Source organism: Lachnellula hyalina (genome assembly GCF_007821495.1).
Source record: "Lachnellula hyalina strain CBS 185.66 chromosome Unknown contig00060, whole genome shotgun sequence".
NCBI classification, from domain to species: Eukaryota; Fungi; Ascomycota; class Leotiomycetes; order Helotiales; family Lachnaceae; genus Lachnellula; species Lachnellula hyalina.
This window is the reverse complement of record NW_022157174.1, coordinates 134,790-150,913: the sequence shown is the minus strand read 5'-3', so window position 1 is coordinate 150,913 and position 16,124 is coordinate 134,790. Positions and strand designations below refer to the sequence as shown.

The 16,124-nt window shown below is 48.0% G+C and overlaps 4 protein-coding genes across 4 annotated transcripts; 2 read left to right on the top strand and 2 right to left on the bottom strand.

Moving 5' to 3' along the window:
• Positions 1-5,546: 5,546 nt before the first annotated feature.
• LHYA1_G004452 (uncharacterized protein) lies at positions 5,547-6,938 on the top strand (the record flags this gene model as incomplete). Its single annotated transcript, XM_031149411.1, has 2 exons — positions 5,547-5,566; positions 5,732-6,938. 2 exons carry the CDS (start codon positions 5,547-5,549, stop codon positions 6,936-6,938), a joined length of 1,227 nt encoding a protein of 408 aa, XP_031005652.1.
• Positions 6,939-7,656: 718 nt separating this feature from the next.
• LHYA1_G004451 (uncharacterized protein) lies at positions 7,657-8,631 on the top strand (the record flags this gene model as incomplete). Its single annotated transcript, XM_031149410.1, has 3 exons — positions 7,657-7,755; positions 7,847-8,162; positions 8,213-8,631. 3 exons carry the CDS (start codon positions 7,657-7,659, stop codon positions 8,629-8,631), a joined length of 834 nt encoding a protein of 277 aa, XP_031005653.1.
• Positions 8,632-8,899: 268 nt separating this feature from the next.
• Positions 8,900-10,173, bottom strand: LHYA1_G004450 (uncharacterized protein; the record flags this gene model as incomplete). Its single annotated transcript, XM_031149409.1, has 2 exons — positions 8,900-9,906; positions 9,996-10,173. The coding sequence occupies 2 exons, from the start codon at positions 10,171-10,173 to the stop codon at positions 8,900-8,902; spliced, it is 1,185 nt and encodes a 394-aa protein (XP_031005654.1).
• A 1,153-nt stretch (positions 10,174-11,326) lies between these two features.
• On the bottom strand, positions 11,327-15,418 carry wis4 (MAP kinase kinase kinase; the record flags this gene model as incomplete). The annotated part of the gene is made up of 2 exons (XM_031149408.1): positions 11,327-11,838; positions 11,890-15,418. 2 exons carry the CDS (start codon positions 15,416-15,418, stop codon positions 11,327-11,329), a joined length of 4,041 nt encoding a protein of 1,346 aa, XP_031005638.1.
• Between the last annotated feature and the right edge of the window lie 706 nt (positions 15,419-16,124).

Genomic DNA, 16,124 nt, shown 5'->3' with positions numbered 1-16,124 from the left:
CCCAGCCGTGCATTGTCATAATTGCAAAGCGGTTTCGCTCATTCAGGTGGATCTGTGAGCGCAGACCTAGATACGCCAACTAGGGATAGTCTCACCTCTACGGTCGTGCAGCAGTGAAGTAGACTCATATCTTCTATCCTTTATAACTTATAACTTGTATATTATACTTGTTATGAAAATAAACTCAAAATAGTACAATAATCGTATCCACCTAACCCTTATTAACAATAATAAATCTTTCTATCATGCTATGTGAGTCAAAGACGACGGTATATAACACAGTGGGTCCCCTCTGTCTAGGCTAAGAGGTGTGTCACTGAGCCTGGTGAGCGAAACGCAACAGATGACTAAGCATACCCCTATACTCGTACAAGTACAAGTACCAACCACGAAAGCAAAACGTAATAGCCGCTGTAATTTCTCAAGCGCTCCACTTTCCACCTAAGTCCAGGGCAAAAATCACAAAGTACCGACCGACGTAAACATTGGAGTCTAGCTCAAGCATCTATTACGTTTTGCCATGTGCCACGTTTTATTAGGAGAAGTCCGTCGCGTTCATGTTATGGATTGAGGCGCTAGAGACTCGCTTATGGAATTAGCCTGTGCTGTGCCTATGAGGTTATTCCCAACTCCCTGCTTCTGTACTTTTAGCTTCCTCGTCGTTGTCTTACCTGTATATTGATGCGCGGCCGAACCGTGTCGGCTGAGATCTTCAGAAAAGCAACCCAAATATCTGCTAGAGAACGAGGAATCGAATTAGGAGACGCAAATGTAGACTAAGTAGCTCCAATTAAGTAAACAACCCCTTCTTTTTATTATTCTCGTTCGCGGAGTCCCAATAGATAAGTACTATAAATTACGAGGACTATGTATTTAGTGAGACGTAGCCACACTTGTTGCAACATAGTCCCAGTATTTTTTTCTCCGAAACCTTGCGCAGACTCTTCCCAGAGAATATCATTAGATCAAAGGTGAGAGTCCATGTACAGGCAAGAGCTACTATAGCTAAAGCAGTTCTGCAGCCCTATGCCATTGATCCAAGGGTTAATTGCATAGGACACTGGAAAACATAATGTGTTCCGAATAATAGTGATGGAGATCCTGGATTCGAATCAGTAAACATTCGGCCGGTGGGTGAGGTCATGAGGATGGGCTTGCTTTGAAGCTGTCGACATGATAACTTCACGATATCGAACCCCCAAAGATGACACTGAATGCTAGCATTCCCAATCCTAGGATGATACCAAACCAATGCACCCCTCTAACGGCGCCAACACCCCACAGAATGAGTCCCGAATCACATATACGGAGATTACTGAAACCACTTAGAGCCTACAGTCTTTGCTCCGGTTTTCTGACACCATTATTACTGTACGGTGCGCAAGACGAATGGCAAGTCTATCTGTTGACTATCCAGACCGGACGGCACCGAGTAGCTGAGGGCACCGATGAACGGGGAGAGGTAATTAAGCAAAGCAGTGACGACGAGGCAGGAAGAAAAGTTGTAGGGCGCTACACTGAGGACCATACTTGCACTTGCGTTGAGAACGTTGTACCATGAGAGACAGGCTCCGTAGACACTTGAAATTCTCGTCTTGATTTCCATGCTCGGAAGAGGGTACTTATAAACCAGCCAAGTGACGCAAGGGAGGTGAACGTCTCGCTATTCAAATCGTGGCTCTAGAATTTCTACAATATAGTCGCGGTCGTGGTTTTCTCCTCTTATATCTTGAATTACTAACTGGACCTCGTCTCACGCGTGCACCTTAAGAGGGGTATGAGATACAATTATGTGACAACTCACTCTTCGTGGTTCCCTTGAGGTTGGCCATTTGACTTTTAACCCCGTTTCATGTATTGACGCAGAAAAATTAGTTGCAACAATGGTATAACAACTCTAAAGATATAAATGGCCGACTTCTCACTACAAAGTCCCTTCCCCTACATTGACAAAACCCCACCTCAACCTCATTGCACAGGTCCCCCCGAGAAATAGTAACAGTCATAAAGCACATTTACACCATGCCTTATAAGCTGCACTCGCACACTTCAAGCCTTCGCATCTCCTCGTGAATCATAATGAGAAATCCGCGCTCGCCGAGATCCCTGTCAAACATCAAAGGACCCCCAAGCAATATATTACGATACACCTAGACCCTCCTAATCCTTTCAAATCCATTCTCCTCCCTATTTTCACAAAAGAAACGACGGGTTTAATGCCAACACACATGCACATCGACCGATATTACAGTGGGAAAGTCGCGCGCGACTTGCGGGGTACTGTAAAAGACAACTGCGGCTCATGTGCATGCTAGTTTGACTTGATAGCACTCGAATAGATTCCAGTCAACACAAGGGAAAGAAAGCCCACTCGGGAGAAGGGAGGTACGTCGTCTTACATTTCGGCAACGTACTGTACTGAGCTGGAAGGCTAATTAAACATGATGTAAATCAAGCCGATCGATGAAGTTAAGCATCGCATCGCATCTCAGCCTTGCTAGCAGATCTGATCTCTGCTGTATGAAATAGCGATCAGCGATCATCAGTCAGCGCGGGTGGAGACGGCTGGACAATAAAATGATCAGAGCAGGAGTCAATTAATAAAGTATTGCGGGCGGTAAAAGAGAAATGTGATAGGGGAATAAGACTTGCTTGGAATTTTAAATGTATATACCGTACTGTACTATACGCGCTGGGGATTGCTTATGTTTAAATATAGGCATCTATTGAGATTTGGTGGTGGTGGTGGCGTGATGCCGTGAGACGATGCAGGTAGGTGTACCTTAGGTGTTGTGCAACAGTACGGAAAGCGAGTCACCCGCTGCGGGCTAGGCGGGACAGATGCTGGGCATGCATGCAAGTCATCTGCAGATACTGTACGGAACGGAGTACTCGGTAGAGATGCGGTGAGGATGTTCTAGATAGTCTACGGAGTTCTAGCTACTCTACTAACTCCACAAAAAAGAAAGCAGGAACGGAGTGGAGGCGGAGATAGGTGGAGAAGAGCATGTTTCTGGTATATTGGTTCGCGTGGTTACGTTACCACAGATATGTGCTATTGGGACTCTTGGGCGTAGGGGTCGTACGAACAGGTACGAACAGGTACGAACGGACGGACGCGGCTCGATGGCTTACATTCTGTGGGTATCATATGTGGATAAATCCCTCTTTCATTCTTTCGACTGGAGACAGATTCGCTGATGTGCTGCCACATGTACACGGTACATACCAGCATCAGTTTACGAGGTTTGGGATGGGTGGGAATCAGGAAGGCATTGAATTGGGCATTGATAGGGCTCTTTCCAGCTGAATCGTCAATTATGTATATATGTGTGTGTGTGTGTGTGTTGTTCAGGAGGCTGGGCTGGGCTGGGCTGGCTTGGGAAAATGTTTAGAGATGTCTCGTCAGCACGGGAGAAGGATGTGAATCAATGAAGGTCTCGCAAGTCGCGGCTTCACTTTAAAGTAAGCAAATAAGCTCGAGCTCGAGGCGTGAAGTGAAGTGAATAGGGTGGAGCGGAGTGAAAGCGGCACCAAACTTTTAATCTATCGAGCAGATGTTGAAAGACGAGTATTCTATCGTAATGCCGCTTTTCCCCATGCTAAAGTTAAAGCTCGGGGGATCTTTCGCTTATCGCGCCGCCGTCTTATCAAAATCGAACCAGTGGGGAACGGGAAGATAGAAGGGGAAGAAGGGGGGGGGGGTGTTTCTCCAAACTCTAAAATAATACCATCCATGCTATAGTACTTTTGGTATGACGACGTAAGGCCCCTTATTCAAACTACTATACACCTCTTCAAGTCTATATCTAGGTATGTATTAGGAAAGAAGAGAAGTCTTTGCAAGGGAAATGTGTTGAGTGTTGAGCATTACTAATATCTGACCAGCTAGTCGCAGAAGTCTTCATTCTCATTAGTGAGATATCGAGTAAAAAAAGCGAACTAAGAACCAGGAACGGAAACGGACGGAACCGCTCACTAGGAACTGATTAAGCTTGATGTGGCATAAGGCACATGGCTTGATATGCTGCATCCCATCGTTAGCTACTGCACTTGGTGGAGGGGAACGGCCAAATTCAGGCCAAACTATGTATAATATGGACAGTGTTAGAAGTTAGCAACTATTGAAAAATCTAATGCGCTGAGGGCTAAGCGGTGAACGTCTCAAATTCCCACGTTGTTTGATCGCTTTTCGTAATTCTTACAATCGTCGTCATCCTTCTCCGCAAGACTGGCATTAATTGACTCTTCTGACAGCTGTAACAGCGGCGACCCGCAGTAAATATTCAACGAACCTCACGTATTCGGGTGGAACTGTAAACGTTTAGGGTTTGTGTTGTCTAAACGGGTATCGGTAGATAATACTCGATATCGAGATCAATTATAAGCTACCCGCCTAGTGTAGTAGTTTGAGCTTCACAGGGGGTTAGGAGGTGTGAGTCGGGTGACAGCGTTGGTACCTGCGTGTTGACCCTTTTTTCTGCAACAAAACAGAGTTGTCCACGTATGTGTGATGAGATAAGTAAGAAAAACCCCAAAAGACCCAATTGAAAAGGTTGTTTCGAATGAGGCTCTGACTACCCCGAAATCGCAAAACCTGGCCCAGGGAGCTCCCGTTGTCGATCACTTGCAGCAATTTTATTCCCCTTATGACCAATAAACAGCATCTTACAATGCCATGTATACATGGGCTGAGTTTCGAAACGAGCAGGTGTTGGAATCCACGGGACGGCACAACCTGTCAGACTAACCAATACCATGGTATCAAACTGTAAAGGTGGTGTCGCCAGCGCAAGTTTTAGCCAACCTTTTCCCGCTTTTTCATATAATGCTTGGTGTGGCCGGTTAATCTGTGGCTTGAGAGAGAGAGATATGCCGTCTCGAACGTCGATAAGGCTTTGCTTCACCGCTCCCATCACATCCCATCCCCCTTTTCCCTAGTCAGGTACACGATAAAGTAGGTGCGCTCATAAGTCTGGCTCTTACGTTCTCGAAAGCCAGACCCACGACCTGTCATTTCGGATTTATAATGTATTCTGATCATCGGGCTGTTCAATCGAAACGACGAAGGAACAAATTGTTTGTGATCGAGCGTGCATACAACAAGGTACGGAGGTAGTCCAGTCCTTGTACTTTCTGCGCTCAAGCCTGCGAAACGTGCTTTGCATGGGCAGGTGGGGTAATTAGGCGAACCAGAAGAGGGGCGCCAGGGGGTGTAGGAGAGGGAAGGGAAATCTATGGCTGACAACCATTGGTTGTCACTGGATTAGTCTCCGAAGAACCCATCCACTAGGCCCGTCCACCACCCGAATGAAGTGTTTGACGGCCAGTCAAGCTCAGGTTCAGGTTCAGGTTCAAGCTCCCTAACCATTGAAGCTTTGGTCTTCCTCCGCCCCCACGGTCGGTGACAGACCCCATCTCGCCCATCCGAAATGCACCCATTATCAATGGTGTAGGTGAGATATCCATCCCTGCTACCACTGCAGGACGGCTTGACTCGAGCCATGCTGCTTGCTCACTCTTATAATAGAAGCCGTATCTCCAGGATGGTGCCCTTTTACACCTTGTGCGTCTTCGACTGTTGTCTCAGTGTCCCAAGTTGATCCATGGATCACTTGGCCACAGTGTATTTCATCATTCGTATTCTCGCTGTCTGACTTCTTTTAATCATCCAACATTGTTTCTTTTGAAAGATTCTGCCAGTGCACATAGCCCACCCCAGCCTTCATAGCGATGAGTTGAGCTCCTCCACTTGGACTTCTTTTCTTGATATCACTCCATCACATAAGCCTTCCCTAGGCATGAGGAACGTCCACTCGGCAATCCTCACATATCTATTGTGCTTGGTGCTTCATTGCGTTGCAGAGTCAGGCCAAGGACCTGAGACGGCCGTTGGTCCGCCTTCAACTCCAACATTCGCAGATTCGAATACGGCACGAGCAAGCTCTCCCCCCACGGTCTCACCCATTACCAGTCCCATAACACAAGCAACGACCTTTGCCTCTGTTGTTCCATATTCGACTCTCAGCTCCTCTGAGCTGTCATACTCTTCACCAATACCAACCTCTTCAACACTTCAAGCTGTCACTCAAGCTGTCACTGATGGCTTTGGGTACACCTCGACTTCCAGTCCTATTCCTTCTACATCAATGGCGACTTCCATCTCGCCGGACTCAGGAAGCAACAGCAACAGCCACAGGAATTTGGTTATTATCTTATCTGCGGTGCTTGGTTTTGTCGGGATCCTCCTCATCACAGGTGCAATACTTCTTATAACCCGATATCTGAGAAATCAATCTCCATTTGCTCATAGGGGAGCATCACCAATCAACGATGAAGAGATTGCTTCTTGGCGTGGAACCAGTTCCGAGCAAAAGCAAGCAGTTCCGTATTCAACCCAGCCGTCAGTCACACATGATGCAAACACAGTAGGACTTGCACAAACCCCTGGATGGATATGGCCAACTTCAACTTCTGCCGTACAACCGGCAACGCCCAACCCGGCGTCGATCGTCCCCGATACGCCATCTTTCCTGGCCAAAGCGCCAAACGCCAGAGCAGGCCTCACCGATGAAACAGTGCCAGGGGCCGTTCCTTTCATACCGCCTATAAAGAGACAGAGTAGTCGTCTATCTAAAGCTCCTCGTGGCCATGCTAGATCGAAGAGTAGACGAAGTAGTTTGAGTGCGAAAAGCATGTGGAGTTATAAGGAGCCAAGTATGGAGATGAAACGCAAAGAAACAACTCCGACTTGGTTCGATCCAGAGGACGATCACAATACTGGCAGAGAGTTGAGGGATATTGATACCTCCAACGATTCGCCTGGTACATCCATATTTGATGGGCTGTCGGCTGGCGGACTCTCACCGAGACCAAAATCACGCTCAAGGCTACGGGAAGCAGAAAAGGAAAATGAACACGGCAGAACTCTAGCCTAGATGTTTTACAGAGTGCACAATTCGGGAACTTGTCCTCTCACATCCTATCGCATCCTAGAGCGAGATCACTATGATCTTCGATGATATACGGATCTAACCTAGACGGTTTTCTTTTTTTCATTTTATAGGCACTTTTGCCAATAGGGAGGCGTTCATGTGCGATACCCAGGTAGGACACCAAATGATCATTGGTGGTCCTGGTATACGGACTGGGGCATACATCAGATTCATGCTTGTTTTGAACAATATAATGGTATCAATGTAGAATACGAACCAAGATATGGGCAAATATATACCTTGTCAGAGATCTAATGCCCTGCATATCATATAACCAATAATGATATTATGGACAAACAACTCCATCTCCACTTCATACGAGTACTATACATGCTTAGAGTTGACGCGCAAAAAGTATCTCTTTGATTGATACGTTCTCGCTTGAGACGCTGACCCCCCTTTTTAAGACTCGTGAGATGATACCAGATAATATCACTACCCCCAGAACAGGATGTATATTGAGTGAAAAAACGTCGTAGAACTAGAAATAAAAGTGACTGCAAGATCATTGTTCAATCAAAATCAATTACACATCACGTGTAACCGACGCGCTCGCGTGATTGTAAAGGGACACCGCTTTGAATTGCCGCATCCCACTTCCTTTTCAACACATCTGGGTCGCACTCCAACGCAACGATCCCACACCTTCTATTACCTTATAATGCCACCCAAAAAGGTCGTCGATGTCTCCAAATCCGCGACGGGCGATGAAGGCACCCCAGCAAAAGACCAACCCCTCCGGGAGGGCGTCAATATCGAGGTTAGTTGCGCTTTGTTGAGAACCAGAAGGCACACTACGCGCATTGAAGATATATCTAACTTGATTCGTAGGACCTCAATCTCCCTAAAAGTATAGTTACGAGACTGGCGAAAGGTGTCCTGCCTCCGAATACACAGATACAAGGCAATGCGATGTTGGCAATGACGAAAAGCGCAACGGTGTTTGTGAACTATGTAGCCGCGCAGTATGCATACCCACGTCTGGAAAACCCTCTAAGATTCGAGTACACCAATTAGCGAGGCGTGTTGTGCTGATTGAATCTCCCAGAGGAAACGAGATCGCACACCAAGAGGGTCGGAAGACCCTTGCCTCCAGAGATATCATCAGCGCCTTAAAGGCCCTCGAGTTCCCTGACTGGGAGGACCGACTACAAGCAGAGCTGGATAGTGAGAACCTTGGTCCTCCCCATGGGCTCCCCAGTATTGACTACGTGTAGAATACACCGAGATCCAAACCGACAAGCGACTTAACTACAAGAAGAAGGTGGCAGACAACAAAGTGGGCACTGCAGAAGGTGCGCAAGCTGGAGAGGGGGGAGATGGCAATAATGATTTAGGAGAGGGAGGAAGTCACCAGGACAGAGAAGGACAGCCTGCTGCTAAAAAAGCAAGACTTGAGCCTGGAGTCACGTCAGACATAGACTCCAGTGTAATGATACAAGAGGGGGGTGATCAAATGGGTGAACACACAGCGGATGAGAGTGGAGAGGATGACGAAAACCATCCGGACGAAGCCGAAGATGATGAAGACGAGGGGGATCATGAGGAGCGGCTCGAGGTGGAAGACCAGTTGGAGGATATAGAGCCGCAAGAAGCAGAGGACGAAGCGCTGGATAATGGAGAGGATAGCGATTGATTCTACGATGCTGGAAACGAAGTCTCTGCTGGTGACTACACTATCGGGCTGGAGTTATTGGTTTGCAGGAGTAAAAAACGTATTTGCATGGAGTTTAGGCGTATTCGACAGCCTCCCAATACAAAGTTTGGGGATCTTTTCGTGGACGCTATATTTCTATCGACTCCTCGATCGATTGAACCATCTGGAACCTTGAAATGGCACATCTGGGTATTGTACGCTGCTATGAAGGAATACAAATATGATCATGGTACAGAGTAGAGCCCAGTTAGGTAGATTTCTGCGACTCGGCATCTTCCACATCTTCTTCAACATCCTGTTCCAGCCTATCTGCTTTGTCTATAACGATCCAGTATATTTTCTGGGCAACCTTATGCTCCTTTCCATCTGCCTTTTGAATTTTAGATTCCCCCTTTCTCATTCCCCTGTCCATCTCCTCTTCCTTTTTCCTGCGAACTTGATCCTGCTCCTTGTCGATTTTTCTCAACTCGCGTTGAAGGTCTTTCTCAATCTTGGCTCTGTCTTTCGGATCCCGACCTTTCTTACCACTCAACTCCCTCTCAACCTTAGCGACCTCCTTCGTCTTATCTCTCTCAATATTCTCAATCTCTCTATCATACTTCCCTGCTTTTCTCTGTGCCTTCCTCATATTCTCCTCATACTTCTCAAACCCCTTCCCCCTCTCCCTCGCCATTTTCCTATTCATCTTCGCGTCCTTCTTCTGCGCCTGCTGACTCCCTATCCTCTTCCACCAATTCCCAGGGTCTTCAGGAGGAGGCAGTCCCTCGAAGCTCAACTCCGCCACCTTATCCCCCAACGCTCTCATCCTCCTCATCCGCGGCTCATCTCCATCTGTACCTCCACCCCCCTCAAGCCCCGGCAACCTCAACAGCCCCTCCCCACACCCCACGACCCGCATCATCTCCCCCGTCTTACACACCTTGCACCTCAAGCCCCTGGGCTCCCAAAGCCGCTCATTCGCCGCCCTCACAAACGCCCTCGCCCTCGTCCAACTCGTAGCCGTCGACGCCACCCCCGCCGCGACCTGCAGGCCCAGCCCGGCGAATTGAGTTGCGGAGAGGGGAACGGCGGATAGCACGCCGCCGGCTAGAGAGGTGATCTGGAAGGCGGGCGCGGCGAGGAAGGCTTCGTTGAGCCCGTCGATGAACAAGAGGAATTCCGAGACGCTGATGTTGATGCTGTGTGCGCGCAGAGCGGGGCTGTAGGCGCGTGCGAAGGGGGAGAAGTAAGCGCCTCGGAAGGAGGTGGATGTTTCTGACGAAGAGAAGAAGAGGGGGTTAGTGACTTGGTTTTAATCTTATGGGAGGATAGGTTTTGGTTTGTTCTAATTTCAAGGAACTTACGGGGAATGACAATTGGTTTGAAGCTAGTTTGGACGCATGGTTCCGTGGCTTGAGGGAAAGAGATAGAGGAACTATTTACTGGACCTGAAGACTCGGCGACATTTCTCTTTGGAGCTTCTTCACACGCAGGAGGGGCCCCTAGATATGTGGGTATATAATCCTGCTTCGAGGCCGCCATGGCTTGTTTTTCTTTTGGGATATGAATAATTCCGAGGATTTAGTGAGTCGTGTCGAGGTCAAAAGTTGGGTTTACTGATTTATTTGCAATGCAATAAAAGAAAACAATACGGAGGGGAGGGACGGAGGGGAGTCTTTACTTGTGTATATATATATGTATCATTATTCCTTATCTCTCTCTACCCAATGTACCCAAGGTACTCACGTACTTACTAACATCGTCGTCATCAGATCACCCCTTCCTTCCTTACGATGCATTGCGCATCGTTGCGCTGAGGTTATCCATCCAACCCACTTGAATCCAACATCTGAAATTCCCCTTTCTGGAAGCGATATGCGCTGCGCCGCTATTCCTAATCCGGGATATCAAGGAGTCAGGTTGTTAGGTACTTTGTACTTCGTAACTTTGCCGTGGCTGAGCTGAGACGGTGGCTCCCGTGCACAAATAAGCTTTAGCCAATCAATACCTTGTCTGGCAGATGTCATTTACTGGACCTACGTAAGTGCTAAATAGCGTAGGATACTGAATTAGAAGTCGATGAGAGCAAGTAAGTGAGTGCCGCTTTTTATATCTAGCATAGGCAGGCGCACCGACCGGATCTGGCCTCGAACCGCATTTACTAAATACGAAGTATCCTCTCGTTCGATAAGGGGTGTTTGCTTTTGCAGAGCGCAAAGACCTCGTCGTGTTTTCCAATTTTGCTTGTCATCCGTGATGTATGTGTCGTATTGTTATTTTTATATACAGCTTCCATCGATGAATATACTCCTCCCATCCCATCCCATCGCATCCATCTATCTCCGTGCTCAGCATTCCTTGCTTCCCATAATTATCGCGTGTCTACGAGATCATCAAATCAACGTAGTCTGTCCACAAAGGGCAACGAGTTCCATCGTCATGCAAATCCTATCATTATAGCAATAAAAGGCCCAGTAGCGGGATGGTATGAGGCCCGGCCCACCAGGCCTTTCGTCAAGAAAAATCAATCCATAAAACTCCTAAACTCATCGCTGATGCATTTCCGTGTGCTCCTATGCTGCAAAAAGCGAAGAACGCCATACCCATGAGCTTCAGAACGCATTGCTGGGGCTCGAACAAAAGTATACAAAATAATGGACAAGTAGAATGTTGTCTTATCTTCTCCCGCATTTTCTCATCCCAAACTTCCCCGAGAGCTAGCTGAGTGTACTGAGCCATTTTCGCTTGGAGTCCCTGGATCAATTGAAACCTGAGACTTGATAGCCATAATCCATTCATGTTGAAGTAGTTCCGCCGCCGAAGCACGCAGCTTTGGATCTCGAACAAAGCATTTTTTGAGAAAGTCAATGCCTTCTGGGCTGAGCTGATCAGGCGATGGGAGTTGTGGAGGGTTGCCTTGTGCGATGTTGTACATTATCGCCCATTCGTTGTCAAGAGAAGCCCACGGCCGACGCCCGGTTGCCATTTCCAAAATGACGCAGCCGAGGGACCAGACATCGACGGCACCTGCACGCCCTGTGTTTTCACCCTTGATGACCTCGGGGGACATGTACATTGGAGTTCCAGTCATGGACTTGGCCTTGCCCCCTTGCTCGGCTGCAATAAGCGTCTTGCTCTGACGAGCTATGACCTTTGCAGCGCCGAAATCGACATATTTTATCACACCATTATGATTGAGGAGAATATCTATAGGAAGTCAATATTGCAGGTTGGGATAAGGGTGTAGGGGTATCTTACTCTCCGGTTTGATATCGCGATGAACAATGCCACTCTCATGGAGGTAACCAAGACCCTCAAGTAGTTGCAACGCATATACCATGATAACCTGTTCATCCTCAATTCGACCATGCTCAAGTAGTCCAGCTAAAGATCCACCAGAACAAAATTCCATAAAAATATAGACCTTGTCTCGGTGGACTTCAATGCCATGATAGGATACAACGTTGGGATGGTCCAATACTTCCAACACAGTCATCTCATCCCTAATTTGCCCAGCAATGGTCGGAATGAGCGTTGGGTCTTGTAAGCGAATCTCCTTGACGGCCATTAGTTGGCCAGAATCCAGGTTAATGGCAGCATAAACGGATCCGAAGGTGCCACCGCCAACGAAGCGACCTTGCTGCCATCTCATATTGACATTGGAGGCAGAGGATGAAAGGTAAGTAAGAGAACGATCTGCTTCGCTTGAATCCTCCAACACGCGGCCAAGAGCTTGTCTTTCGGCTTCTTTCTGTTTTCGAGAATCATCGAGATAACTGAGGTGTTCAAGTCTCTGCTCGAGGATGTATCTTGCAGATTCCTCGTCATTCCTCATCCTGCTCATGTCCATCTTTCGAAATTGTCCTGCTAATGCTTCGATACGTTGTTTCTCGGCCTGTGCGGCTAACGTCGATCGTGCTCCCATGATGTCAAAATGCGAAATCAGAAGCGACATACACCCAGCTACCTTTGCACGTAGCCTCGAATATTCATCATCACCGAGAGCCAAGATGTGCTGACCTTGAGTCATGACCATCGCAAACTCAAGGGCTTGAACGGCCCACCTAAACGTCTTCCTGTCGGTAGCAATGCAATCGTCGCAAATAAAGCTGACCCAATCCAGTGCAAGTTTCGTAAGCTTTAGCTTATTCATCTGTTGCCTATTTCGATCCATGTAGAGCAAGGACCTTTGGCCAAATTCGGTTGCGAAGACGAAACATATCTGAATTAACTCGTGGCAGTCCAACCCTTGAGTCTGTTTCCGGACTATTTCTACGCTGTCCATGATGAGACCAGATAGCTTGTACACTACCCTCTTTATCTCTGTCAACTTGGCGTTAACCTTTTTGAGATTGGATCTTTGCTCAACGACCATATCCAGATGTATGTCGATAGACTCCAGGAATGAATGTCGAGCATTTGCGAGCCTAGCTTGAGAGCCATCCGCAATCAAGCGAAGATGACCAAGCTTGACATCAGTAGTCGGCTCTGGAATATCAGCATCTACTCGTCGTCCGCCCCAATGAATCTCCATTTCCGGGCGAAGGACGAGTACGTATGGGTTTGTGGGATCCTCTGGGGTGTCATCCGGATGATAACACGTTCCAAGAATTGCTTCGATATCTTTAGGCCGATCCCACAGGGCAGGCGAGGCCAATAAGAAGATGCCGTCATGTTCGATACTTGCTGTATATACCTGGAAATGGCCCGTCTCAATAAGACTCTCGTAGAGATTTTGCAAGTCATTTTGATCCATAGCAATGCTGAAATCCGTCGAGTTCTCAAATCGGTCACTCAGAACCCTCGAGAAACGTTGCAACATACGCTGACGAACACGAACCGAATCCAAGCTCTGTTTATACCTCTTAGTCATCTCACCCACAGTTTCCCTTGGCTTCCTTTGCAAGTCGCGCTCGAAAGTCTGGCTGAGTCGGTGGAATGCCTTGAATGTCAGCGAACTGAATTGCTCGGCAACCTCAACATCGCCACCTTGTAGGTGACGCCCGATGTCGTTAGAGAATTCCCACTCTTGCTCCAACACTTCTGCCTCCTTGAAAGTGTTCCTGTTGCCACTGAGTTTGTAATTCAAAAGTTTGAAGTAAAATTTCAAAGCATCTAAGACCACCTGATCGAAGGCTTCATCAATGCAAGGTGGGAGATCCCAGCCTGCTTCGGGCTCAGATATGGTGTTGTATTCTAACTTGATTCGTATAGCGAGATTCAAGAGAATTTGGAACTGAGATATCATCTGCTCCTGCATCATGGAATTCTGCGCCGCCGAATCTTTCATCTTCCACGCAAACTGAAGTCGAACCTTGATGATCTCCTCGATCAGTCGGGAGGAGAAGTTGATGAGAGTAAGAAGTTCCTCGATATAGGGCGGAAGGTGCCGTTTCGCAAAACTTTCGGAGTTCTGAATGAGAGTGCTCTTGGCCTTCTTGATTACCTTTGAAACACCAATAAGAATGCTCTTGTCCCCTTGTAACGACTTCAACCCATCCTCCTTCAAAAGCCTATCTATGAACGAGGATTCATCAGAGAGTCCGTTCCCAGACGGGGAGCGCTCCTTTGCTTTGTTGAAATCTAATTCGGCATTTCCGACCCAGCTCTGCAAGATTCCTAGTTCCGTGTTGATGAGTTCAGTTGTATTATGCCAAGATATAACAGCTTCGTAGGTAGCTTGGTATTGAAGTGAGGCCGCGATCTTGTTGGTGGTTTCCAGAGCAGTTCGAGTAGGATAGAGGCCCTCACACTTCTCAATTTTGGCAACAACATCTCGAACCTGATCTATGGCGGGCTTTCCAGCTTCACTTACACCTTGAACCTCGAATTTGACTATTTCATCCAAGAGTGTATCGACAGTTGATCGAGTATCCTCTATTATCCGCCGTTGCGCTGCCAGCGACCGCCCGCAGATTCTAGACCGTATTCCAAGCCATATTTCTGCATGGAGGTCTTCTCCTTGCTTGTCTGAAGCTCCTATCAGTCGTTTCTTCTCTTGCCTCACCACATCTCCAGTCAACACAGATGCCAACATGCCATGCCACTCAAGCCGCTCCCGTTTTGAAGGATCCTGGAGGTCCTCTACACTCGGCTTCATCTCGTCATTTCCGTAAAAAAGCAAAGTCTCCTGGTCGTAATGGTCGTTATCAAATTGGGGATCGGAAGGAGACTCGTCCTCTGTATCGGACCCTGTTCCATATCCGATGCTTGGCGTGTATGGCTCAAAGTATTCGAATGGTTGGTCTTGCCGTAGCCGTTGTACATATGCCTTCTCTTGGGCTCGATAAGAAGCATTTGGGTCTTGTCGGAAGCGCGAAGTAGTAGAGCCTGATCGATTGCGCTCGGAGGTTGACAAGTAGGGCGGTTGCGGAGGTCGACGTGCTGGGGCATATGTACTTGAGGGAGTTCGAGCCGGCGCTGTTGGTCGTTGAGGTCTGGACGTTGCACCATTCAACGGTGGGGGGGCGAAGGGGATCCCATACGTCCCTGTCCCGTTCGCATCGCCGCTGTTCCTATGAGCACGCGTGCTGGAGGCCATATTGGTGACCAATGGTCGAGTGTCGGTAGCTGAGAGCGAGCTGGGATGCAGTGCCGTTGCCATATCGATTCCTGCTGGCTGAGGAGTTGCGGAATCTTGGGAATCGCCGGAAGAGGCAGATCTCTCGGAATCACTTGTCTGCACATGAGGGCGCGCCATTACCCTGGACGACTCGAGAGGTTCAAGGGTATCGTCCTCTTCCGCGTTGGAGAAGCGGACGGAACGCGGTGTTATGTCAACGCTCATAGCAGAGAGAGCGGGAGGGGGGAAAGGAGGGAAATTGTCGATGTCGGCGCCCAAGGCAAGGTAATTTACAGCTACTAGCGTCGAAGTTCGTGGAGTCGTCTATGCTTTCTTTCCGCGCGTAGAGTGTAGTTCTCGATCTCGGGGAGGAGCAGAACGGTACGTTTAAAGCCAGTCTATTATCATACTTGTATCTCTAAGGGAGAAGGAGAGGAGCGAACCAAAACCCTGGGGATGCCACACTATAGAAGAGAATACTCGGCCCTCGATGCTGTCCGTATCGCGTCGTTTGCAATCAGTCTTTGACTCTTTGGAGTTGTACGCACGCTACTGCACGAAAACTGGGTCGGAGCTCTTCTTAAAGCTCCAAGTGTGGCTTGTCTTGTTACTAGCATGATAGCCTTTAGATGAATGGCTGAATCACCTTGGCAGACTTGGAATGCACGGACAAAGAGTTGGCTCAGGCTCAGTACCAAGTAAATAACACCTAGGTAGGTAGGTAGGTACCCTCCCTCGTACCTTCATACAGACTCAACTCGACCCTTCCAAACAATTCTTTCAGGTGTGGCATTTTATTCACAGACAGATAATGCCAGCCTACGTACTCTTAGTGAGTTCAGATACAGATACAGGTATTTTCCATGATGTACAGAAGTATGTACGTGTCGAACTCGCCACAGGACGGCAGCTGTGGCGTCGCAAGCTTTTA